The 27,177-nt window shown below is 43.6% G+C and overlaps 1 protein-coding gene across 1 annotated transcript in view; it reads right to left on the bottom strand.

The window, feature by feature from the left end:
- STON2 (stonin 2) overlaps positions 1-27,177 on the bottom strand; it is a 186,302-nt gene that overhangs the window by 109,903 nt on the left and 49,222 nt on the right. Inside the window, exon 4 of the mRNA XM_055132764.1 lies at positions 1,399-1,596. Within this exon, the coding sequence (XP_054988739.1) occupies positions 1,399-1,596 (198 nt within the window). The remainder of the gene's footprint in view (positions 1-1,398; positions 1,597-27,177) is intronic.

Here is a 27,177-nt window from a genome sequence, read left to right as displayed (position 1 = left end):
CTCTTTTCACCCACAGCAGTGCTTTCTTCGTACCACCCAAATCCTTCAACGGCACCCAGCAAGGAGGGCAGCTGTGACCCAAAGTGGAAAAAATGACCCCACACAAATTCCTAAGCAACGTTTTTTAGAAAGAGAAAACAAATATTTCCAAACTCATTGGGTCATTTCACCCACAGAGAAACTATTGGTAACTGCCACTTCTGAAGCAACACAGTTCCTGGGGCAAACAAAGCAAAGTATCAACAACTTCCAAATCAGTACCTTTCAACTACCGTCAACCACTGATAAGTCAATGAGAAAAATAAAATAATAATAATAATAATAAAAAGAGCACAAAGAGGGGCTGGAGCGATAGTAGAGCGGATGGGCGTTTCCCTTGCACAGGGCTGACCCGGGTTCGATTCCCAGCATCCCATATGGTTCCAGGAGTGATTTCTGAGGGCAGAGCCAGGAGTCAGCCCTGAGCATTGCCGGGTGTGACCCAAAAAAGCCAAAAAAAAAAGAAAAAAAAAGAGCACAAAGAATCTTTGCAATTCTGTAGTCATGCTAGCCCGATACACTTGTTGACAAGCCCATATTCCATGGACAGAGCCAGCCAGCATTCCAGCGCACACCTACTGGAAATTATTAATGGAGACCATGCGGTATTATAGACCTCTGTCCAATTCAACTTAGGTACAGCAGAAAAGACGTAACTGAAAAACAGTTTGTACTCTGGACAAAGACGCTGAGTCCTGATTCTCATTCCGCTTCGCCTAACATTTACTTGTTCTCTGCTTAACTCTGCCTCCCTCTTGCTGAAGGGGGAAGATCAGCGTGGGTGGGAGGATGAAAGATTCAGCCTTGTGCATACTACACACAGTTCAGTAATCCAAGGAGAATTATTAGTACCTGTATCTGGACTGAGGAGTCTCAAAACAGCACATCAACATATACTGCCCCTTGGCTCCCCCTATTAATAATCAACCAATCTATGTTTATGCACATGTTGGGATTTTTTTTTCAAGGCAAATTTGAACTCTGTAATCCTGCTTTGAGACTGGGTCAAGACACCTGACCTCAATCTGTAAATAACGGGAGTTGTTTTTGTTTTTTGCTTTTTGCTTTTTGGGTCACACCCGGCAATGCACAGGGGTTACTCCTGGCTCTGCACTCAGGAATTATCCCTGGCAGTGCTCGGGGGACTATATGGGATGCTAGGATTCAAACCTGGGTCGACCTTGTGTAAGGCAAACGCCCTACCCACTGTGCTATGCTTCAGCACCAGGAGTTGTTTTCTGTTTGTTTTTGTTTTGTTTTGTTTTGTTTTGTTTTAAGGGGAGGGGGCATGCAACAGATAACAAGCAAACAAGCAAAAAAAAGATCTGTCAAACCATTTGGTCTGGTGCTGCGTCTTACCTGTGGAGTCAGCGCCAGAAACGCGGCCGCTCAGCTGCTCCTCTGCATTGATGAGTTGCAGGTCTGTGTACGAGGGGCCCAAGCTGGGACTACTGGTGCCTTCCGAATGTGTGGTCCAGCTGCTCTCTGAGGTCAGCGGGCATCTCCCCAGGGAGTCAAAGGAAGGACAGGTCCAGCAGGGCATGGTCAATGGTGGGGCTGGAGGAAGATCAAAAACCAAGAGCGTATGATATAAATCACTGTCCTCAGCTGATCTCTCCTGCCTGTCTCACTCGGATGCTGGTCAGCTCTCATGAAATCTCAACGGCTACACGAAGACGGATAGGAAGCATCATTCCTGGAAGACCAAGACAGCGAATTCAGCCCCCACGGGAAGTCAGTACCAAAGTGAGCAGTGCTACAACCAGGGTCACACAATCTGCAAATGAAAGAAAATCTCACTAAAGAACACAAGTGGTTTTGGAATGAATCGCACTGTTCTTCCTGAACTTCAATTTCAGCTTCATTCAAACCCACACTGCATGAGTCTTGCAGCTTTCCCCATACCCTCATGCTTCCTCCATTTTCACTCTTACACCAAAAATCTCAAGTGACCTAACAAATTTACACTGATAGATTGATCTTGATAGAGTTCAGGGACACCAAGAGAAGATATATGAAGATATATACATTTACATGGCAATGTAATATACTTTGGCATATTTGAGTTTAACTGCAACTGGACATTCTGCAGACTTTGCATGCTAAAAAAATGGAAACTTACTGCTGACTTGTGCTACAAGAAAGCTATTGTTTTATAAATAATAATTAATGATAAAACAATAATATTTATCGTTTTATAAATAATAAAACAATGCCCTGCAAGGGGGGAATGCATAGGGCTTAGCTTTATCTTCTGAGTTCTAAGTACCAAGCTGAGTCTTTCAAAATTATTTCAGGAATCTTTTTTTCTTTTGTTTCTTTCTGCTGTACTTAAGTTGAATTGTACAAAAGAAAAAAAGTCTCTTGCCCGCACGCCTGGCTGTCTTCCCCGGGGCCCCTCGGAGGGGATGGGCTCCAGCTTCCCTCCCCACCCCGAGCAGAGCTCCCGGCGGCCGAAGACCTCCGGAACCTAGCTACAGCCATGCTCAAGGCCCCTCTCCACACGTTCGGACAGGCCTCACGCATGAATGTACCGGCAGAGGAACCCAGGTGTGTGTAATCCCATCAACGGCCAACATCCAGAGACTTAAAAGCGATCTCCCAGAAGCGATATCTTGTAGCCTACTTCTCCCTCTGGGAGAAACTGGCAAGCTTCTGAGAGCTTCCTGCCCACATGGGACAGCCTTGCAAGCTTCCCATGGTGTATTCATATGCTAAATCCAGTAACAAGCTGGATCCCATTCCCCTGACCCTGAAAGAGTCTCCAGTGCGACACCATTGGGAGGGCCGAGTCGAGAGAGACTTCTAAGATCTCAGGGAAAGGACGAATAAGAGGTTACTGAACCCGCTTGAGAAATCGATGATTGGCGGGATTTCATGATCATGATCGTGGTCTTTTTTTTCAAAAAATGTTCAAATATCCTTAATTTATCTTTAATTAATTGTCTATCAGACAGTCTCTTCATGATGTTGCATAAGAAAATTATGGTAGGCTGGAGCGATAGTACAGCCGGTAGGGTACTTGCCTTGCATGAGGCAGACATATGGTCCCCTGTACACTGCCAAGAGTGATTCCTGAGAGCAGAGCGAGGAGCACTGCTGGGTGTAGCCACCTCCCCACCCCCCAACCCCCCTCAAAAAGATTCCTCTGGCTGGGGTGAGACAAAAACAAGGCCTTACATGTGTGGCTAACCCAGCGTCAATTCAGCACCACATACGGTCTCCCAAGTACCAGGAACACTTTGAGCCAGGTGTGGCCCCAAATCAAAACAGAAGCAAAACCAAAACCCAAAGATCCTATGATAGAGGCACCACAAGGACTGGAAACAGGTGCCGAAAGGAGTGTGCACAGAGAAGAAGGAATAAAAGAGAAAGCAATCAGCACTTTCCTGGGAAATATCACACACTTGTTACATCATCTCACTTCACCCTTCAAGCCTGAGAGACAGGCAGGGGCCATGTTTTACACAGGGTTAGACTCAGGAATAGCACAACTGGCCCAAAAGATGGAGTCCATTCTCCTGGCCCAAGAGTCAAGATTGCATGAAGAGCTAGAAAGAGAAATTTAATATTTTAGAGGAAAGAGAAAGCATTTTCGGGTGACTATGGAGATAAAACCAGAGATTTTTCTGATTTTACACCCTATTCTTTTACGCATATATAAGATATCTAGGATTTTTCTCTAGTATGCTCACCAGCTCACACTTATTTTTTAAAAAATTACTCTTGGATAGGTTAGGAACATAGGTTAGGGACATAATATTTACAGTAAAATGTAAATATTTTGTATATTTAAAAATACTTTTTTTTTTCTTTTTGGGTCACAGCTGGCAATCCTCAGGGGTTACTCCTGGCTTTGCACTCAGGAGTTACTCCTGGCAGTGCTCGGGGGACCATATGGGATGCTGGGAATCGAACCTGGGTTGGCCACGTGCAAGGCAAACACCCTACCCGCTGTGCTTGTCTCTTCAGCCCCTGTTTAAAATACTTCTATAAAGTGAGACAGAAATGAAAGAACCATCAGAATCAAGAAATTGAAAATAGAGGACAATACCAAACTTTCACACCTTAAAAATTTTTATTTTACCAGGGAGAATATTGCATTTGTTTTAAAAAAAATCTCTTGTGAATAAGGGAGATGACCTAAGGGAAACCCCAGATGGGAAATATAATGGAAAAAATAATAAAGAGCTGGTTCCTAAAGAGTTCAGCAGAAGAGCAAGTTAGGGATGACCCTCAGCCTGAGGCGGGAAGAGCACATGCCATAAATCCAGGTAAGGATGGAGGAAGAAATACCTCCTAAATAGATATATAACCACAAGTATCCCACATAAAAGCTTGCTAAATTTATTGGTGCGGTATAAAAAACCTCCAGTCTGAGAACTCAGCGAAAGAGTTCCCAGGCGGACAGAGGACTCAGACGCCAGGGAAAAGCACATGCGAATCCTTTATGGAAGAAAAGGAAATCCTCAAAATCTACCTTCCCAACTTGGTTGTTCCTCAGCTGATGCATATAGTATCCTAAATGAATACTTTAATATCACAACTAAATAGATAACAAAATGACATAACAAACCTTATTGCCAGGAACAAGAGTTGGCAAGGGTGTGTGTATGTGTGTGTGAGAGAGAGACAGAGACAGAGACAGAGACAGAGAGAGGAGTGGGGGAGGGGTATGTGATTCAGACTTGTAATGAATTCAGACACTAGAATTATTAAGCAAAAAATATAGGTATGTTTAAGGAAAGAAGAAATGAAAATATCAGAAAGGTACATGTAAAATTGAAAAGCTAAATAAATTTCTGGAGAAGAAAAAAATATTTAACTATAAATACAAAATTGGCTGGAGCGATAGCACAGCGGGTAGGGCGTTTGCCTTGCGTGCGCGGCCAATCCGGGTTCGATTCCCAGCATCCCATACGGCTCCCCAAGCACCGCCAGGAGTAATTCCTGAGGGCAAAGCCAGGAGTAACCCCTGAGGATTGCCAGCTGTGACCCAAAAAGAAAAAAAAATTGTGAAAGGTTTTATTTGACAAATTAAAAATCCCAAGATAATCACAAGCAGGGCAACTAAAAATAACTCATCAAGAAGACATCAAAAGTAGACCAAAGGCAAAAGAAATGATCTTAAAAGCTACCAGAGAAAACATGATTACTTTCATAGTGACTATGATTAGGCTGAGTGCTGCCTTCAGCAGCAAGAGGAAACAAAGCATTACTTCAGTGCGCTGGCAGAAAATAACCATCAAATAAGACTCACGCTCTCTTCAGAAGTCACTTCAAAGAACAAGGCAAAAATGAGTGATAAAGAGACTACAGTTTTAAATCAATACTAGATTTAGAGAAAAAAAGGTAAGGAAAAGAAAGGTAAGTTGATAGAAAACAAAACCATATCAAATATATTTGATAATAAACATAAATCATCACATGTTCCCTGTTAAAAGAAAGGCTGTGTCTGGAGAATTTCATTAAACCAGGGAGATAACTGGATTGGTTTTAAAACGGTTTGTGAGTAAGGGAGAACACCTAAGGGAAACCCCATATGAGATATATAATAGAAGAGCTGATATAACAGGCATGCACACGGGCACGCACACACACACACACACACACACATACACACACACACACACACTCTGTCCCCAGGACAGGTCGGTCACATAGACAACTTAAATTAGTAAACATATATTATATGTAGGTATTGGAAGACTAAATGTTATAAAGATGTTTATTATCCCAAATTGAATAGCTTTCCTGCATCCTTAGCCAAAATCCAAGTAGCATGGTGTTTTTCTCTTACTTAAAAAGCAGAATCATACTAGTTAGATACAAGTGTGGTAGAATGTTAATATCATATTTATAAATATGCATTAAAAACAATAAGACAAATGATATAAGGAAATGCTCTAAGAAAAAAAAAGTTAGGTTTCAAATTTATACCAGACAGAAGTATATATTTGGAGGGGGCGTGGGCTCAGGGGGCCACACCCACTGTATTATCTCTCCAGGCTCAGAAGAATACTCTAACTCACTTATTTTTGAGGGGTGTGGTAGGGGTCAGGGTCAGTGAGTTCCCTCCTAGGACTAAACCCACAGCCTCACACATGCAAATCATGCTCTCTGCCACTGTTACATCCCAGGGGCTAGAAAAATCAATTCTAAATGGATTAAACATCCAAGTGTGAAAGGTAAACAAGAAATACCTTAGAAGATATGCAGTTAATTATACTCCTGCCTGTGGGCTAGGCAAAGACTTTTGTTTTAAAGGCACAGAGTGCTTTTCTGTTTCTCACTGACACTTTGTATCCATATACATTTATGGACATATATATATATATATATATATATATATGTAGCACAGTGGGTAGGTTGGCTGCCTTGCACGCAGCCGACCTGGGTTCAATTCCTCCACCCCTCTCAGAGAGCCTGGCAAGCTACCGATTCCTCCACCCCTCTCGGAGAGCCTGGCAAGCTACCGAGAGTATCTTGCCCACACAGCAGAGCCTGGCAAGCTACCCGTGGCATAGTCGATATGCCAAAAATAGTAACAAGTCTCACAACGGAGATGTTACTGGTGCCCACTCAAGCAAATCGATGAGCAACAGGATGACAGTGACTAGAGCGGGCACAAGTAACGTCTCCATTGTGAGACTTGTTACTGTTTTTGGCATATCAAATATGCCTCGGGGGGCTTACCAGGCTCTCTGTGCGCGTGGGATACTCTCGGTAGCTTGCCGGGTTCTCCGAGGGGGGGGACGGAGGAATTGAACCCGGGTCGGCCGCGTGCAAGGCAAATGCCCTACCCACTGTGCTATCGGATATTTGTCTTTCTCTATTTCCTATGAGTTTCCTGCTCTATTGTGTTTAGGATTGTTATATTGGTGCTTCTTAATTACGTTTGCTGGTACCTTAATTGAATAAACTAATGTGATCTGAACTTAATGTGTTCAAAGGACTATGCAGATTGCCACTTTGATTTGACTGGCATTATAGAAAAAGGCCTCACTAAGAAGCAGAAGATGACACTGAAGAATAAAATTCAATCATTTCATGCCCTGGAAAACACTGGACATCATAATACACAAGTTTTCTTTCCTGTTGCCCTTTCATCTCTTTTTGAAAGACTTTAAATTCATGCCCAAATTTATATAATCATCATCTAAAACACAGCTAGTAAGATATTACATCAAAGGACTAACAAATTTCATGTGGTTATTTTCCTTTATTTCTTCCCCCATCTTCATGGAGGTACTATGATTTATAGGACTGTGAATACTGTTGATGATGGTTTCATTTCATTTCAATCATTTCAACATTACACCCACCATCTGAGTGACTATTTTCTCCTTCAATATCCCACAGGCCCCAACCATCCAACCCCCCTATAAACTCAATTCTGTAAACCAACCTTCAAGGTCTGTTGCCTCTGGCCATTTGCCATAAGTGTATATCTTTATATCGCACCTGCCAATGAGATAGATCATTCTGCATCTGACCCTTTCCTGGCTGAATTCACTCAACATGACATTCTCTTAGTTCCATCCATGGAGCATCGAATTACATGTCATCCTTTCATCCTTTCTGACAGCTGCATAGGAACTCATTATATATATATATATATATATATATATATATATATATATAACTGCACACACATAACTTCTTGATTGACTTATCCATGGTTGGATATTGGATATTTGGGTTGTTTCCATATCTTGGCTATTGTAAAAAGTACTGCAATGGGCAAAGGTGTGCATACATCCTTCCAGTTTAATGTTTTTGTATTGGGGGGAAAGGTGACAAGAAGAGGAAAAGTTAAATCAAATGGAAATTCTAGTCTTAGTTTTTAGAGAAATCTCCATATTGCTTTCCACAAAGGTTGGACCTAATGACATTCCCTCCAAATAGTGAACAAGGGTTTCTTCTCACTACATTGTCACCAACATTGATTAGTTCTTGTCTTTATGTTGACACTAATGCCACAGTCACTGGTGTGAGATGAGATCCTGCTGTTTTGATGTGCATTAGGGAAAGATGTTGTTCACTCTGGGAGACTGGCTATACCCTTGACTTTGTCATTTAATATCCAGCTTCAAGATATTCCTTAGCATGTTTTCAATAGTTAGTTGCACTGTCGCACTATTGTCTCATTGCTCATCGATTTGCTCAAGCGGGCACCAGTAATGTCTCCATTGTGAGACTTGTTGTTACTATTTTTGGCATATTGAATACCCCACGTGGAGCTTGCCAGGCTCTGCAAGATACCGGGCAGGATACTCTTGGTAGCTTGCCGGGATCTCTGAGAGAAGCAGAGGAATCGAACCCGGGTCGGCCACGTTCAAGGCCTACCTGCTGTGCTATCACAATAGTTAGTAAAACTGATTAATCCACATGCCAGAAGACAACTCAGAAAGAAAACTATTTTAATACCTTGTTCTTTTCTTTCTTCTTTTGTGTTTTGTTTTGTTTTGTTTTGGGGATACACCCTGTGATGCTCAGGGATTAGTCATGGCTATGCACTCAGCAATTACTCCTGGTGGTGTTCAAGGGATGATATGGAATGCCAGCAATTCAACCCAGATCAGCTGCTTTCTTTTTTTCTTCTTTTTTTAATTTTTTTTATTTTTGGGGTCACACCCAGCGATGCTCAGGGGATGCTCCAGGCTCTGCACTCAGGAATTTCTCCTGGTGGTGCTCAGGGGACCATATGGGATGCTGGGGATTGAACCCGGGTTGGCTGCGTGCAAGGCAAACGCCCTACCTGCAATGCCATCACTCCGGTCCCCAGGTCAGCTGCTTTCATGGCAAGTGCCCTGCGCACTGTCCTACTGCTCTGGCCCCTTGTTATCTTCACTTTGGCTCTTTACATTGCTTAGTCACAGCTCCAACGTTCCCCTTGCAAGAGAAATGAACAGTGCGGTGGGGAGAGGAAAACTCCTGGCATCTCACACACCATTCTCGTTGGGTCCAGTGCTTTTATTTTCTGTTTTTTTTTTCAGCTTAGAAGTCTTTGGTGAATCTTTTCATCTGGGCTCTGAATTGAAGATCCTCGGGCCCCACGCTGAAAGGCGAGAGGAAGGCACCACAGGCTCTGCTCTCGGCCACGGCCACATCCACCTCGCAGGGAATGACGGGACAGAGCGGAACTGGCCTCACCTTCCCTGCAAGACTGAATTTGAGGAGTCTGGGTGCGGACTCAACGCTTTCACCTGGTACCAGCCCTGCATTTAATCATTTGCTCTTTCATGTTCTACCTGTAAAAGGAGGTTAAAAACAGCTCCCGTTGCCCCAAAGATTAGGTAAATGCGGACGTTTGGAAAGTGCTTGGACTAACAACTGCTCACAAAGCGTTAGGAGGTCATTGCTCTTCTGTCCAGACATGCCCTTATGTCCTAATCAATTAAAACCCCCACTTAGGTCTCTAACTTTAAGTGTCTGAAAACAAAATGCTGGTTAAGTGTAGGATGACATTAGTTTGCCCTGCCTGCCTCCCTGGCCACCCAGAGCTTGGGTTTGCTGATTGCTCCCCCAACCTGTCAATTACCTTTGCCTCCTGATCAGACTCTGTAAATACTGTTTTCTTGTAAGTATTGTTTTTCTCTTCTCCTTAATGTCCTCTGCATGGTTAGTTACTCCAGAGCAATTACTTTTTGTATGGACACAGGAAGACAGTTAAAAAGACATGCTTTTGTACCTTGGGAGTTAATTCACTCCAAATGATACTCACTCCTAGGCATCTGGTCTCTCGACTTAAGCCTCAGTTGCCCTTACTTCCTAGCATTTCAAGAGCAGGGTTCCGATGAGGTACTGGATGGACCCAGGGCAAGCAGTGAGCTACCCTTGCATTGAAATGGGCCAGGCCAAAGCACCATAATACACTACTGTAAATTAAAAGCCTGGTCATGGACAAATTCTGTCATGATCCAGAAAGTATCATCTAGATTAGAACCCTGCTAGGGTTAGGAAAGATTAATCTGGCCTGAGCACCGTAGTCTGAGATCTATAGCAAGATGTCCCCAGGAGAGCCACCCGACATGCTCAATGTATCTCTTACTGTGTCCATACAAAATAACTAGTATTAAGAAGTGGAATTATCCTTTGGACCCTGCTGCGGAGAGAGCATGATGGAAGAGCCCAAGGAAGCGCCCTTGGACTCCAAGCAGCCCACTGAACTAATTCCGGCACGGGATCGGAGAACCCACGGCGGGCTGAGACAGTGGAAACCGGGCATCCCCCAATTCTTTTAACCTCTCTCTCTCAACCCCTTCCTCCCGAGCACAGCGCAGGGTCTCTCTAGACTAGCGCGGCCATCTCTCTAGACTGAACTAAGCTATATCCCCACGCCGGCTGAGAAGAAATTTTCTTCTTTCTCGGGAAGAAACACAGCGTGGCGTCAACCATAGTGTGATGTCCATTAAGCAAACAGACCTGGTGGCATGGGAATGGGATATAAGGGGAAAAATTATGTACATGGAACAGCGGGACGCTGGTGGAATCTCGAGCCGGAGCCGATACCAGCGCAAGACCTTTGGTTCCAGAAACTGCTTGCAGACACTCTACTAGACTATCAACTAAGCCAGAGCCCCACGCCTGCTGATGATGGGAAATAACCATCCTTTTCGGTGTTTTTTCCCTTTGTCAGGCAGCGTGGCGATTACTAAACAGGCGTGAACTCGGTGGCGCAGGGCAAGGGGGAAAAAGAAAAGTTATGTAACAAACAGCGGGACTTAATATCTCTATATTCTTAGCAATGGAGAACTATCAAATGCCTCCTTGGCAATAGGACTGTCTTTTTCTTTTTGGGGGGAAACCCCAACAACGGTAGTGAGTTGTGTGTTGAAACATGGAATGTAATCGAGATAAAGCGTAAACAAGTGAAACTTATCACTTACAAGGGTGGGGACTGGGGAGGTGGGAGGGGGCAGCAGGTATACTGGGGGGGTTGGTGATGGAAGATGGGCACGGGTGAAGGGAAGGGTGTTTGAGTATTGTATAACTGACATAATCCTGAGAACTACATGGTGATTCAATAAAATTAAAAAAAAAAGAAGTGGAATTATGATGTTAATTAAGTTATTGGACTAAGAAATGGAGAAACACCCCTAGGTGGTATTTCCCTCCCTTGAGCCTGACCAGGTCAGGAAGGGCTTTTGATATGTTGATTGTGCTACCAGCTGGGTGTGGTGTGGCTGGGTGTGGCGTCTCCTCCCCATGCAGGGAGTTGGGGAGAGACTAGAGAGAGACCAGGGCAGCAAGACAGAGCACAGAGACACTAGCAAGGGGGACAGAAGGAGAAGAATGTAGGGGATGAATGCCGGAGCAGGAGCGTAGAGAATGAGAGATAAGGCATCGAGACGGAGAGTGGAGAGACGAGCGGGAGACACAGGAGGAGCCGGGAACGAGGGGCAGTGTGAGACGAGAATGGGGACTTAGTGAGACTGGAATAGGCGCATGGGGAGAATGAAATAAACGGCAAGTGATCACCAACCAGCCTGACGGCCCCATTTCCTCCTTTGTCCGCCCATGGCATTGGTCATCCCAGGTGGAAAAGTGGCCCGAGTCCACTGGATGCGGGTGGAGAGAGGGAGAGCCGCTGCCCGGTGATCACACAGTTAAGCTCTCATCAGCTCCCGCATCCTTGCACATGCTCAGAACGAAACCTTGAGTGATCTTTGGTTCTTCTTCCCATCTGGTCCATCCCATCTCCTGTTCATCTTCCCTTCGACACAGAGCTGGAATCTTCCCGGTGCTCTCCATCTCCACCTCACCACGTGGTCCAGCCTGCCAGGCTGCCGCTTGGCTACACGGCCTGATCTGGGCCTCCTGTGCAGCAGTCACAGACTTTACAGAACCACCACTTCACCCTGAAGCCAGGTCACACCACGCCTCTGATCAGAACCCCTGACCGGTTTCCCACCTCACCTCAGAAGCCCTGAGCGAGACAGAGAGCAAAGGGCAGGGACAGTCCCCTCTCTGCCTCGTGTCCTTCTTTTCTGATCCACTCCCACACCCCGAACTTGGCAACTGCTCAGAGGTGCTTTGCTTTCTGTTCCTTCTCCCCGAAAGGCCCCATACCCCAATTTCTTTTTATTTTTTTTTGGGGGGGGGGATGCTACACCCAGCAGTGCTCAGGGATCACTCCTGGCGAGGCACAGGACACCGTATGTGGTGCCGGGGATGGAAGCCAGGTTGGCTGCATGCAAGGCAAGTGTACTGTGGACCCACTGTACAATTGCTCCGGTCCCTTCTCCCGAAATTCTTGCAAGGCCCATTCTTCCCTTGCCTTGAATTTTAATTCCAAATGGAGCACTGACCTTTAACAAAACGGCCCGCCCTCCCTTCCCTTCCCCAGTCTCAGTTTCCTCTTTATGCCACTAACCACATCATCTAAAATACTTTGTGCATATTTCGTTATTGTGTTTCTGGTGTGCCACCCCCACCCTAGCACAATATATGTTTGATCCCTCTGTGTCCCCAGGAACACAAGCAGCCACTGGGATATGGTGGGGATGGAGGGGGCGGGGGTACTTCAAAGCACCGTGATTTTCAGGCATACTCAGCATACAGGTGGTCAGGCAAAACCATTGCTATTCTTTGCGACTGGGCTGTATTAAAATTCTGCCAACTCTGACGTTTTTAATGCCACGTCCTCCAGTTATACTGCTGCCTACTCACTAGCAAGGTCTGATCCTTCTAGCGAGGTGCTGGTACCCATCTATGAATACAGAACAGACCGAATTCCATTCTTCATCTGTGGCTCCCCTGCTAGCTTACAGCCGCAACAGGAAGGACTGTTCCAGAACGAATTCAAAGTCATGCCTACTCATTGCAGAAGGTTTCACTTCACATTAACAGACTACCCAGGCATTAGGTCACCTCAACTCGGGGGAGAGCGGGGACTGTGTCCAACTTTCCCATGATCGCTCCATTCCTAGCACCTAAGTCTCTGCATGAAAATGCCAGCTCATTAATGCAGGCTTAGGCATTTTATGGTGCTCGGTGCCCCACCCTGACAGGGAGACCGGCCACAAGGCTCTCCCGGGGGGAGCAAACACATTCTCTATAAGAGAATATGGGGATTTTCATAAAACATCCAAAGGACTTTTTTAATTCTTTTTTTTTTCTTTTTGGGTCACACCCGGCAATGCACAGGGGTTACTCCTGGCTCATGCACTCAGGAATTACTCCTGGCGGTGCTCAGGGGACCATATGGGATGCTGGGAATGGAACCTGGGTCGGCCTCATGCAAGGCAAGTGCCCTCCCCGCTGTGTTATCACTCCAGTCCCAAAGGACTTTTAAGGTAACTGGAAAGAGACATCCTCAAGAGCTTCCCACCCGCCACTGCCTGAAGTTACGACAGCAGCTTCCAAAACAATAATTCAGTGGACAGCTGCTGTTTGGTACTGCTGTGAGGGCCACAACCAGCCATGACATCTGGGAGACACACGTGGTGGTGCTCAGGGGAAGCACTGTGTGGTTCCAGCGCCTTGTACATGAGGGGAACTTGCCCCACCATCTCAGTTGCATTTTTAAATACTTGTGTGTGAAAAAATACACACACACACACACACACACAGAGACACACACACATACACACATGTATAAATGAGTGGGGTCTATGGGAATATAAAATTATGTATTTCATGTCTATCCATATGTGATCAAATAAAATATAGCATATATGGCAATGGGAAATAAAAACATGAGGATAAATCCCACCAAAAAATGGGGAAAAGAAATGAACAGAAGCTTCCTCAAAAAAGAAATACAAATGGCCAAAAGGGACATGAAAAAATGCTCTATATCACTAATCATCAGGGAGATGCAAATCAAAATAACAATGAGATATCATCTCACAGCACAGAGACTGGCACACATCAAAAAGAATAAGAACAACCAGTGCTGGCACAGATGTGGGGAGAAAGGGACTTTCTTTCATTGTTGGTGAAAATGCCGACTGGTCCAGCCTATTTGGAAAACAATATGGGCATTCCTTCAAAAGCTGGAGATTGAGCTTCCATATGACTCTGCAATCCCACTTCTAGGAATGTATCCCAAGGGTGCAAAACAGCACAGTAGAAATGACATCTGTACCTGTATGTTCATTGCAGCACTGTTCACAATAGCCAGAATCTAGAAACAACCCAAATGCCCGAGAACAGATGGCTGGTTAAAGAAACTTTGGTACATCTACACAATGGAATACTATGCAGCTGTTAGGAAAGATCAAGTTATCAAATTTGCTTATAAGTGGATGGTTACTCATGGAGAGTATCATGCCAAGTGAAATGAGTCAGAAAGAAAGGGAAAGACATAAAATGAGTGTACTCATTTGTGGAATATGAAATATCGTAATATGAGACTGACACCCAAGGACAGAAGAGACAGGGCCAGGAGGATTGCTCCACCGTTGAAAGCCTGTCTTATGAGTAGGGGGAGAAGGCAGATGAGATAGAGAAGGGATCACTAAGTCAATGATGGTTAGAGGGATTACTCCAGATGGGAGATCTGTGCTGAAAGTAGATAAAGGACCAAACATAATGGCCTCTCATTATCTGTATTGCAAACCATAACACCCATAAGTAGAGAGAGTAAGAGGGAAATTGTCTGCCATTGAGACAGGGGAGGGGCAGGATGAGTGGGGGAGGGATACTGGGGATACTGGTAGTGGAAAATGTACACTGGTGGAGGGATGGGTGATCAATCATTGTATGACTACAACTCAAATATGAAAGCTTTGTAAGCGTAGCTCATGGTGATTCAAAAAAAAAAAAAAACCTCTAAGGATAGCAGCAGGGAATAAAACAATAAGGTGCAGTGTGATAGCATTGCAGGTAGAGTGTTTGCCTTGCACATGGCCGACCTGGGTTCAGTCCCAAGCATCAGTATGCCCGCCCCCCCCTCCCAATACCTCCAGGAGTCATTTCTATGTGCAGAATCATAAATAAGCTTTGAGCATCAATGAGTGTGGCTCAACCCCCAACCCTCCCCCCCAAAAAGGGGGAAAAAAACAGTAAGATGTGAGGAATAGACTAGCTCATTTCCATGGGGCTTTCTTGTTATTGTTGTTGTTAAGACAAGTCAGTTCACTGCCTTAGCCATTCTCCATGTTCTATCTAACAGCTCTTTGCCCCATCAAGGGGCATCTCCTAGTAATTCTGTAGTACGTTCATATACACATTTCACCTTTCATTCATTTTTCTAAAAAAAAATTTTTAACACAACAAATGCTTAGTGAGCACCTACTAAGTTCCAAGCCCCACAGTCTGTGATAGAGAGCAAATGCATAAGACAAAGCCCTTTCCTCTGAGGAGGAAGAGAGAGACTACTGACAAACAAACCCATAACCTAATTCCAGGTAAAGAGATGAGCTTCCGAGACATTTAAAAGCAGGGAAAATGGGAGAGGCGGCAGGGAAAAGTAATGCTTCTTGGGCTGAGCTCAGAGTGCAAACGTGAGGGGAAAGTTCCAGGAGCCAAGGGCGCAGCACTCAAGCAATCACTGCATGATCCTGAGGGTGGAATGGTCAGTGGGGGAGGGGGAGCAGAGATCGTACTAAGCCCTGGGGAAGGAGAAGTCAGCTTAGTTCATTCCTGAGTGTATCACCGGAAGAGACATCCTGGAAGGTCATTAATTACTCTTAGCAGCAGAGAATAGGGGCTGACGTGTTAGTACAGTGGGGTGGGGTGTTTGCTTTGCACACGATGGACCTGGGTTTGATCCCCAGCATCCCATATGGTTCCCGGAGCACTGCCAGGAGTGAATTCTGAGTGCAGAGCCAGGAGTGAGCATCACTGGGTATGATTCAAAAAAGCCAAAAAAAAAAAAAAAAAGAAAAGAAAAAAGAAAAGAAGAAATGTAGAGAAAAGAAAAGAAAAGAAAAGAAAAGAAAAGAAAAGAAAAGAAAAGAAAAGAAAAGAAAAGAAAAAAAGAGCAGAGAATAATTCAAGGCATTGAAAGAACAAGATCTCTGTGGCAGAGACAAATACGTCTGCATGTCAAATGCAGTGGGGTTTGCATCATGGTCATCAAATGGTCAGAAACTTATTCCACACACCCTAGCAGCCACATAATAGATATGAAGGAAGTTAGCTGCTGGGCGAGGCTTGCTGGGGATTAAGTCTCTCAGCTACCACCCTTGCCTCCCTCTTTAACAGCTGACATCATCTCTGGTCCTCCCCAAACAAGTGGCTCTTTCTCTGGTCCCTGATAATTAGCATCTCCAGACACAATGGGACAGCCTTAGCTCAAGCTTTTAGGGAAGATGTTTAAAATACAAGTGAATAGTACAGTTTTGCTTGGGCAGTGAGACGGATGTTCCGGAAATGAAAAGGGTTTTTTTTTTCTAAATGTTTTTGATTATGCATATCCTGCAGTACCTGCATAATGGGTCCAATTCAGTCTTAGCCTTGCCATTTAATTGCCATGTCCATGACAGAAGGTCAGTGTAAGAACTGGACAGGAAACTTCACGCTGATAATCGTGCCTTATGCTGTTGTTGTTTTTAAGTTTGGGGGTTGAACTTTGAGTTCACTTACCTACACAGAGTTGTAAACATATTCTACGCACATGCACGCACAAAGACATGTAAAATGTATATACATGAATCAGCCTTTGCTCTGATAAAACCCTTATAAAGATTGGAGGTGATGGGTAAAACTGAGTGTTACATTTTTTCTGGTGCTTGGTAGGATTTTAATGTCAAAGGAGAGAAAATACTGACTATGAAATATTTTTTTGTAACTAAGGAAACTCAAAAATACAACTGCTAAAGAAACCAATGTGAATAAAATACCACCTGGATTTAAGATCACTAAGGAAAAAAATTCCTTATAAAACAATATGAAGTTTTGAATCAATTTTTTTTTTTTAGCATTTCAGTTTGTTCCTGGTCTACCAAAGTATCTGTACATTGGGTTCAGCACTCAGCAAACAAGTTGCCATTATCATTGGTCAGTTCTTACCCAGTTACCCAGATCAACATAGGATATTGAGACTAAGACTCTCCAAGATGTGCAACATGCCTTCACAAGACATTTCCACATTAGCATGTGGATTATCTCAAGCTAAAAAAGGCCCATGTCAACAAAGGCCCTTCAGGTACAGGAGAATTTGTTTATTTATTTATTTATTTAGCTTTGGGGCCACACACAGTGGTGCTCAGGGCTGACTCCTGGCTCTGGGCTCCAAGATCTCTCCTGGTGGTGCTCACGGGTCTGTATGGGATGTCTGGGAGTGAATCTGGGTCAGCTCTCTGCAAGGCAAATGCTCTACCCAATTGTACTATTAGTCTGCTCATGAAATTTTAACCCTAACCACACAGAAGAAGGGAATGTTGTGGTATTACACAGAATAAGGATTTTTCCAGGATAGCCTACGAGAGTCTGAATGGCAGAACAATCCAGATTTCAAACGTGCAGCTATGGAGTTTCCAATCTTTGCCTTCTGGATCACCATCTCCTCACCAAGGGACCCTCTCCCGCCGCTGCCCCTCTCACCCTCAGCCCTCCTGCAACCTCCCTGAATCCCCACGCCCCACCGATTCCCTAGCTCAGGAGCCATACCTTCATTTTACCCCATGTACTTTAGAACTGACAACTATTAGGTCCTCCTTACAGCTGTAAAATGTTACTTTTCTCCCAGGATCCTTTCTTTTCTAAATAAACATTCTTTATTTCATTTAAAATAAAAAACCATGATTTACAAAGTCAACGATGGCTAAACCTTCGGCATACAATATTCTAACCCCAATCCCAGCACTCCACCAGTGTTCCCGTGAGCCCTCTCTCAACTGTCCCCTGGGCAGGCACACTTCAGAGTGCGGTGGCAATAGCTCATACCTCATGTTTCCCGTGTTGCTGGGGCTAGGTCTGGGATAGGCAGCTGTGCCACTCTCCCTCATCAGGCAGCCGAGACCCTGACTCCCTTTCTCCCATTACTTCCCTTTCTCTTCCCTTTCCCTTTCCCTTCCCTTTCCACCATGATTTCTTTCCTTCTCTGTTCTCCTCTGGATTCTGTGAGCAGTGATGATCGGAGCATCCCCCCCACCCTTATTACATTTTTTTTTACCCAGTTATTCTTTTTTTTTTTCTTTTTAGGTCACACCCAGGGATGCACAGGGGTTAATCCTGTCTTTGCACTCAGGAAAGTGCAAAGTGGTCCATATGGGACCATGGCAGTGCTTAGGGGCCCATATGGGATGCTGGGAATCGAACCCAGGTTGGCCACGGGCAAAGCAAACGCCCTACCCGCTGTACTATTGCTCCAGCCCCTATCCAGTTATTCTATATGCCACAAATAAGACCATCCTTCTTCTGACTTACTTCACTCACTCAACATATTTTCCAGTTCCAACCAGGTTACAGCAAATCACATGACTTCATCGTTCCTTGCAGCCGCATAGTACTCCATCGTGCTTAGAGACCACATCTTCTTGATCTATTTTAGAAACTGATTCCATATCTGACTACTGGACTAAGTGCTGGAATGAATAACTGTGTACGTAGGTTCTTTTGAATGACTGACCTTTGTTTGTTTTGGGGGTAGATGCTCAAAAGTGGAATTGTTTGGTCATATGGCAGCTCAAATTTAAGTTTATTGAGCACTCTCTATACTGTTTCAAACTATGACTAGATCAGATAACATCCCACCAGCAGCAAGGAATACAGACTGTTACTAGTTTTGTTACACGCCATTCTCACTGGTGTGAAATCATATCTCACTGTCATCTTAATATGGACTTCCTTAATTCTAAGTGATGATAAACACTTTATCATGTGCCTACAGGCCTGTCTTCCACTGAGAAGTGTCTGTTCACTTCCCCTCTCCATTTTTGAAAACTTTAAACCAAAAATTTTGTTGGCATTTGCAAGTATTTTATACATCCTGAATATTGGTGTGAACCCTTTCCCTGATGTGTTGAATGCGAATACTATAGCCTGTTTCTTTTCCCATGCAGAAATTCTTTAACTTGATGTCGGTCCACTGATATGGTTTTGATTCTGTTGCCTTTGTCAGTGATATCATACACTGAAGATGACTTTGAGATCCAAATCTTGGCACATTCTGCATATATTTTTCTTGGTGTACTTTATAACTTCAGTCAGAGCTCAGGATCTTTGATCCATTTTGAACTGACTTTTGTATTAGGTGTGAAATACAGATCCAGTTTTAACTGTTTACATGTTATCCAGTTTACCCAGCACCTTTTGTTGAAGAGGCCATCATTGCTCCATTTCATATTCTCCGCTCCTTTATTGAAAATTAACTGTCTAGAAAGAGGAGTTCTGTCCTGCTTTTAATTCTGACCACTGATCAGAGAGCCTATTTTTATTTCAGTACCATACAATTTTGATCATTATAACTTTATAGTAAAGCTCCAAATTAGGTAATGAGATACCTCCCATTTTTTAATTTTCAGCATGGCTTTGGCTATTCTAGGTCTCTTCTGATTCCATACAAACTTTATTATTGACTTTTCTAGGTTCTTGAAGAATGTCACCTGAATTTAGATTGGAATTGCATTGAACCTATATAATACCTTAGGTAGGATAATTATTTTAATAATGTTGACTTCCAATTCTTGAGCATGGAATATTTTTCCATTTTCTAAAGTCTTCTCTTAAGTAATTCAAAGTTTTCATGGTATAGGTCTCCCATGTCTTTTGTTGATTCCTTGACACTTAATATTTTTGTACACTATTTTAAATGGGATCAACTCCTTGATCACTTTCTGATTCATTCTTTGTATATAAGAATGAGACCAATTTTTGTGTACTGACTTGCAGCGGGTACTTTGCTATACTGGTATATTATGGGTTTTTTTTGTTTTGTTGGTTGGTTGGTTGGTTGGTTGGTTGGTTGGTTGGTTGGTTGGTTGGTTTTTGGTTTCTGGACCACACCTGGCTTTGTTTAGAGGTTATTTCTGGCTCTGTTCTCAGGAATCAGTCCTGAGAGTATTCGGGGGACCATATGGTATGCTGAGGATTGAACCTGGGTTGGCCTTCTTCAGGGCAAGTACCTTACCCAAAATATTATCTCTCTGGCCCCTGTACTGGCTTATTGTTTTAGGAGCTGTTTTTAGTGAACTCTTTAGGGTCCTGTGTATCTGCAAATAGTGATTTCACTCCCTCCATCCCCCAACCCCCGCAATTTGGATCCCTTTGATTTGTTTTTCTTGTCTGATACTATAGCCAGAACTTCTAATATTATACTGAATAAAAAAGTGGACATCTTTGCCAAGGACACCAATGCATTCTTACAAGTACTTGATCTCAGAGGGAATGCTTTCAGTTTTTCACCCTTAAGAATGAGAGGCTGGGAGTGGAGCGATAGTACAGCAGGTAGGGTGTTTCCCTTGCACGCGGCCGGCAACCCGGGTTCGATTCCCAGCATCCCATATGGTCCCTCAAGCACTGCCAGGAGTAACTCCTGAGTGCAAAACCAGGAGTTATCCCTGAGCATCGCTGGAAGAGACCCAAAAGCCAAAAAAAAAAAAAAAAAGAACGAGGGGCTGAAGTGATAGTACAGCAGATAGAGTATGGCTTGCATACATGATCCGGGTTCAATCCCCAGCACTCCATATGGCTCCCCAAGTCTGCCAGGAGTGATCCCTGAGTACAGACTCAGGAGTACGTCCTGAGCACTGTCAGATGTGGCACCAACTGCACCCAGCCCCTCCCCCTCCACAGACGCAACAACAACAACAACAAAACAAGAATGATACTGGCTGTGGATGTGTTGTAGACACTATTCCATCTTGAGGTAGATTTCTTCTATCCCTATTTTGTTGGGAGTTTTGATTGTAAACTGGTGTTGGATCTTCTTAAAGGCTTTCTCTGTATTGACTCATATAATAATATGATTTTTATCTTCCTTTTACTAATGTGGTGGACTAGAGTGATAGCACGGTGGGTAGGGTGTTTGCCTCGCACATGGCCGACTCGGGTTTGATTCCTCCCTCTCTCTCGGAGAGCCCAGCAAGCTACCGAGTGTATCCCGCCCGCACAGCAGAGCCTGGCAAGTTACCTCTGGCATACTCAATATGTCAAAAACAGTAACAACAAGTCTCACAATGGAGACTTGTGTCCACTTGAGCAAATCGATGAACAACAGGACGACAGCACTACAGTGCTTTACTAATGTGGCATATTATGCCAATTGATTTGAGGATTTGAACCACTCTTGCATTCCTAAAATTAATCACACTTGATGAGATGTATGATTTTTTTTATATGTTGTTGGTTTTGGTTAGCTAAGATTTTTGTTAATGGGGCTGGAGTGATAGCACAGCAGGTAGGGTGTTTGCCTTGCACGCGGCCGACCCGGGTTCGAATCCCAGCATCCCATATGGTCCCCTGAGCACCCCCAGGAGTAATTCCTGAGTGAAGAGCCAGGAGTAACCCCTGTACATCGCCGGGTGTGACCCAAAAAACAAAACAAAACAAAAAAGATATTTGTTAATGATTTTTGTATCCATGTGCACCAAAGAGATTTCTCTAAAATTTTCTTTTCGTAGAAGGAAGCCTTTCAGTTGTTAATTTCATGGCTTGACCAAGCAGTAAAAAGTAAGGGAAGTTTTCCTCTTGGTTCCCACAATATCTTCAGACAAGAGATGCAAATGGTATTTTGTGGCTAATTCAATTCATATATTTTAGCATTTGATAATTAAGATTATAATTAAAAAATCTTTTTTAAAAAAATTCCCCCTACTTTCTTTTTTGGAGCATCCCAGCAGTACTGAGATCTTTCCGCAGGTGGTTGTCAGGGAACCATAGACGATGTTAGGGATCAAACTGGGTCAGTTATGTGCAAGGCAAATACCCTAACTGTACTATAATATGACTCCTGATAAACATATCCCTAAAGAGATCACGTGGCAATATAGCTTGAACAAATGTGATGTAATAAAGTCAGAGAATCATCCACCCCAACCCACCACTCACCCCCATAGCCAAATGAACAGCAAATACATTTCAGGAAAGTTTATGGAGAAAACGACTTTTGCACAAGGTGTAAGAAATGCTTTTTACATAACCTCTCATTCCAGTTACCCTGGGTTTTAAAGAATGAATGCCACTTCTCGTTCCTGTATTTGTGGTTACAAGAAAACTTGCCTCAATGGATTCTATTCATATCTTTTTTTTTTAGGAAAACAATGCATCTCCTTTCTCCCAGAGCAACCATGATGATACTGAATTCACTTTAAACCCTGTCCTCACTGAAATTCCAAAGAAAGTTGTTTTCTTGGTGGATGCAAGCATTTCTGGATTTGTTTTCCTCCAGCTAGCTAACTCCTGGGTGTCCAGTTGCCCTTGGGATACCTCCATGCATAGCAATAACTAATCAGGTCACCATAGTGGGTGGAGGCCAACAATTTCTCTGGCTTCACTAAATTCCTTAGCATAACCTCTAGCATTTAAATGTCACAGAGAGAGAGAGAGAGAGAGAGAGAGAGAGAGAGAGAGAGAGAGAGAGAGAGAGAGAGAGAGAGAGAGAGAGAGAGAGAGAGGGAGAGAGGGGAGAGGGAGAAGGAGAGAGAGGGAGGGAGAGGGAGAGGGAGAGAGGGAGAGAGAGAGAGGGATTTCCCACTAATGGAAGTCTTTTTGTCCCTGATTCTACTATGCCTGTAACCTCCTTGCATTTTAATTAAGGCAAATAGTACATTCCCATTCCAGGCTGAATTCCAATGCTCCTTGGCTCTTTCCAGACACAGCTTAAAAGATAAATTCTTTTACTTTTTTGCTTTCATCTGACACATGACTAAGAAGTTGTATAAAGTGAAGGAATGGAAACTGACAAGTGGGAAAAAGGAGTATTTATTCCAAGTAGCATTTCCATCAAGCAACTGCTGCACGTGTGTGTATGTGTGCGTATGTGTGGGTGTGTATGTGTGTGGTATGTGTGGCGGGGGGAGTGAATGGGATGGGTGGGTGGAAACACATATGCGTGCATACTTGTGTGCATGCATGCATACAATTACACATGTACTCCTCTTTCTTTCCCAGCTTCTCTTTGCAAGCCAGTGGTTAAAGAACAGAACAACTGGCTAATAAGTAACACTCTACTTCTTGCTTCCAGATCCAGACTAGGATCAGCATTAAATGATCCCTTCTACCCATCATCTTCTCAATATTTCTCTTAGGTCATGAGCTTCTCAAAAATAATATTCATGGAGAGACTGAAACCACGAGGTCCAAGGCACACATCTTCCTTCTTCTTTCTGTTTTTGCTTGATCTTACCGCTATCGTTCACTCTTCTGTAGTGCGGAACGCTTCTTGTGAATGAATCCCCAAGGCAGTTAGTCTGCGTGACCGACGTCAGTGTGGGCGACTGAAGGCGCCTGCACACTTTCACTCTGTCTACATGCTCACTGATCTAACGGTTGGTAACTCAATTTTACTGTCAGTTCCTTTACTAAGCTGACACTCTGCACGATGCTCCAAGGCTCTTAGGTTCCTAACAAAGAAACATCAACTGTTTATTTCCACACACATCAGCCTCAAGTGTGCTGGGAAACCAACACTCAGCCTCCCGCTAACAGTCAGTGCTCCATAAATCTACAGGGGGGGGTTAAATGTTCACAGATGGGAGCAGATGGTATTATGAATGTTGGAGCCATTTTCAAGCCAAGTTTTGCTTTAGCACACTTGAAAGTTGTCATTTCTTTCCTTTTTTTTTTAGATTGTCATTTTTTGATTGGATCTCAAGAAATATCAATAAATCCCATACTCTTAGTAAAATGATATCTGAGAGTGGATGAGGCACGTGGATGAGACTCATACCTAGGGTACATTTTTTTTTCCCTTTTGGGTCACACCTGGCAATGCACAGGGGTTACTCCTGGCTCTGCACTCAGGAATTACTCCTGGCAGTGCTCAGGGGACCATATGGGATGCTGGGAATCAAACCCGGGTCGGCCTCGTGCAAGGCAAACGCCCTACCTGCTGTGCTATCACTCCAGCCCCTAGGGTACATATTTAAAGGGGTCATCAACATTTTTATGCAATACTGAATAAAATGATTCGGTCAGCAAATGTTGCCCTACTAACTACTCATCAATTTTTTGAAAATAAAGTTTAAGCAGAACAAGGGCCTAGATTAGACTGAGGCAAAGGTGGCAGTTCATGGAAGTATTGATTGAATATTTTGCTCATCAAGGATATTTTTATATTATTCTAATTAAAAAGAAATAACTTTGGGGCCAGAGAAATAGTGAAACATGTACGGCACTTGCCTTGAAAGCATCCAACCCAAGTTAGATCCCTCGCAACACTGCCAGGAGTGATCCCTGAGCACAGAATCAGCAGTAAGCACCAAGAACTGCTGCATGTGCCCCAAAACCCAAAAAATTAAGTTAAAAAAATTAAATATTTAAAGATGTTATTTTTCAGGTTGGGCTGGAGCAATAGCACAGCGGGTAGGGCATTTGCCTTGCACATGGCTGACCCAGGTTCGATTCCTCCAGCCCTCTCAGAGAGCCAGGTAAGCTACTGAGAGTATCTCGCCCGCATGACAGAGCCTGGCAAGCTACCCATGGCATATTCAATATGCCAAAAACAATAACAACAAGTCTCATGGTGGAGACATTACTGGTGCCCGCTTGAGCAAATCGATGAGCAATGGGACAATAGTGATACAGTGACAGTGATTTTTCAGGTTGATTTTTAGATTATTGTTTTCCAAGATAACCATTTTCCTTTAAGACAACCATTAAATTTTGTCAAGGATTGCTTTATACATACTTTCCAGCTGGTCACAGAGGATATTTTTAAAATATACTTAAAAATCCAGATTTAGGGGCCGGAGAGATAGTACAGTGGGTAAGATGCTTGCCTTGTACACAGCCAACCCAGTTTGAACTACACAGTTCCCTAAGCATGGTCAGGAGTGATCACTCATCAGAGCCAGGTATAAGCCCTGAGCACAGGCGGGCAGAATCCAAAAAACAAGCAAAACAAAGAGAACAAAGAATTAATAAAATTTATCATATTTTCTGCTTACTTCTTCTGAGATATTAAGTGAAATTACTTTATTTTCAGCATCAGCATATAGTAGCCAACTACTATTACTTTGGCACCACTAATCAATGCAGGTGGAAACACAGGACAAAAAGGCAAGCAATATCTTAGATTATGAAAAATAATTTGGATCCCATAGACCCCTTAGGAAAGCCTAGGAAAAGCAACAAAATCTATATACCACACTTTGAGAACAATTGCCTTAAAGGATACGGTTTCAATACTAAACCTAAACTATTGTCAATAACAAGCTAAGATCCCCCACTACGACTAACTCCAAAGTCAGTTTTGCAAAAAATTCATGGTGAAGAGATGAAGCAAACGGACCATCTATCATACAAATAGTCCTAAGCAACCATAAAATCTTTGAGGCTAAAGATAAGGTATGAGCAGGTATGAAAATACCTGAATGTTATGCCTATAATCAATGACCCAAAGGCATGGCCGTTGCAGAGGCAGTTAACCCCAGCCTCCCCACGCCTGGCCTCCCCAGCCTTTGGGAATGGTGTGGGGCGTGGGGGACACTGCAGCAGCGGAAGGAGTCGGAAGCACAGCACTGGGCAGTCCTAGGTGCTGTGGAGGTCCTGGGGCCGAGCACTGGAGCACTCTCCAGCCACCTCTTCACCTTGGGCAAATTCCCAAACCGCTATCTGCCCCAACCCCCTGACGTATCATAAGAATACTGGTATCATCTCATGACTGTGGCAAGGAGTACATGAAATAACTAAAACCAGCATTGTATAGCGGGTCGAAGAGACGATACAGCAGGTAAGGCGTTTGCCTTTCGAGTAGCCAACCTGGGTTGCATCCCGACACCCCATGTGGAAGCCCACGTGTCACCTGGAGTGACCCTGAGCACAGAGCCAGGAATAAGCCCTGAGCACAGTGAGTATGCTCTCCAAAATTATTTTTTTAAAAATCGAATTTTGTCTAAAAACAGAAAAACCAGTTATCCCATTTTTAAGAATTTACTTGAAGAACACAGAAACTCTAATTCAGAGAGATCTATTCACCCCAAAGTCTACTGCAATATTATCTACAATAGCCAAGAAATGGATACAACCTATGTATTCATCAATGAGCAGATAAAAAAGAGGTGGTAGGCATACACATGCAATACACATACAGAGAGGGAGAGAGAGAAAGAGAGAGAATCTGCAAACAAATTAAATACTATTCACTTATTTTAAAAAGTGAAAAAGTACAGAGTTGTAGAGATAGTACAGTGGGTAGGGCATGTGTCATACATGTTCAGCCATATGGTCCATACATGTTCAGCCATATGGTTTCCTGAGCAGCACCAGGAGTAATTTCTGAGTATAGTGTCCAGGAGTAACCCCTGAGCTTTGCAGGAGGTGACTCGACCCCAAAAAGATGTGAAATACTACAGTTTGCAACAACATAGCCGGCCTAGTAAAATAAATTTAAGTGAAATCAATCATGTGAAGAAAGATAAATGCCAAAAGGTATCACTCATGTGTGGGATATAAAGAAATGAAATAAATGAACAAACAAAAACATACTCTGAGGCTGTCAGAACAAAATAGTGACTACCAGAAGGCCCAAGAGGAATGGGTAAAAGGAAAATAGGGTGAAGACCGAAACCTAGATTTGAAGATGAACATAAAGTAGTGTCTAGAAATGTTGGGTTACACGGATGTAGATGTACACATGAAACCTATGTAATGCAGTAAGCAATTTTATTGCAACGAACCACTTTGTAAAAACAACAAGCAGTATCACCTAAGGTTATATACACATCCCACGTATGTATCTTATGAAAACTCAGAAGCATACATCGGTCTTGATGCACCTGTATTCTGTAACCTTTCCCTGCTCTGTATAAGTGCCTAATCGGTCCAACACTGGCCATATTAGGTATTTGGTTAAGGTTAGCTCCTCGCTCCAGCCAGGCTGCGAGGCCTGTCTGAACCTGTCAAGGCACCTACACTGCCAAACACTTACTCCACCAACAGAAAAACACCCAGCCTTGCTTTTGCTGGTACATCTCCATGATAGGTAAAGGAATGTTCCTCCAAAAAGTCCACAACCTGATCCCCAGACCCTGTGAATATTCTACCTTACAAGGCAAAAAGGAGGAGCTGGAGAGGTAGCAC

This window comes from Sorex araneus, chromosome 3 (assembly GCF_027595985.1).
Source record: "Sorex araneus isolate mSorAra2 chromosome 3, mSorAra2.pri, whole genome shotgun sequence".
Lineage (NCBI taxonomy): Eukaryota > Metazoa > Chordata > Mammalia > Eulipotyphla > Soricidae > Sorex > Sorex araneus.
Note: the sequence above shows the minus strand (reverse complement) of the source record. Positions and strands in the feature narration are given on the sequence as shown.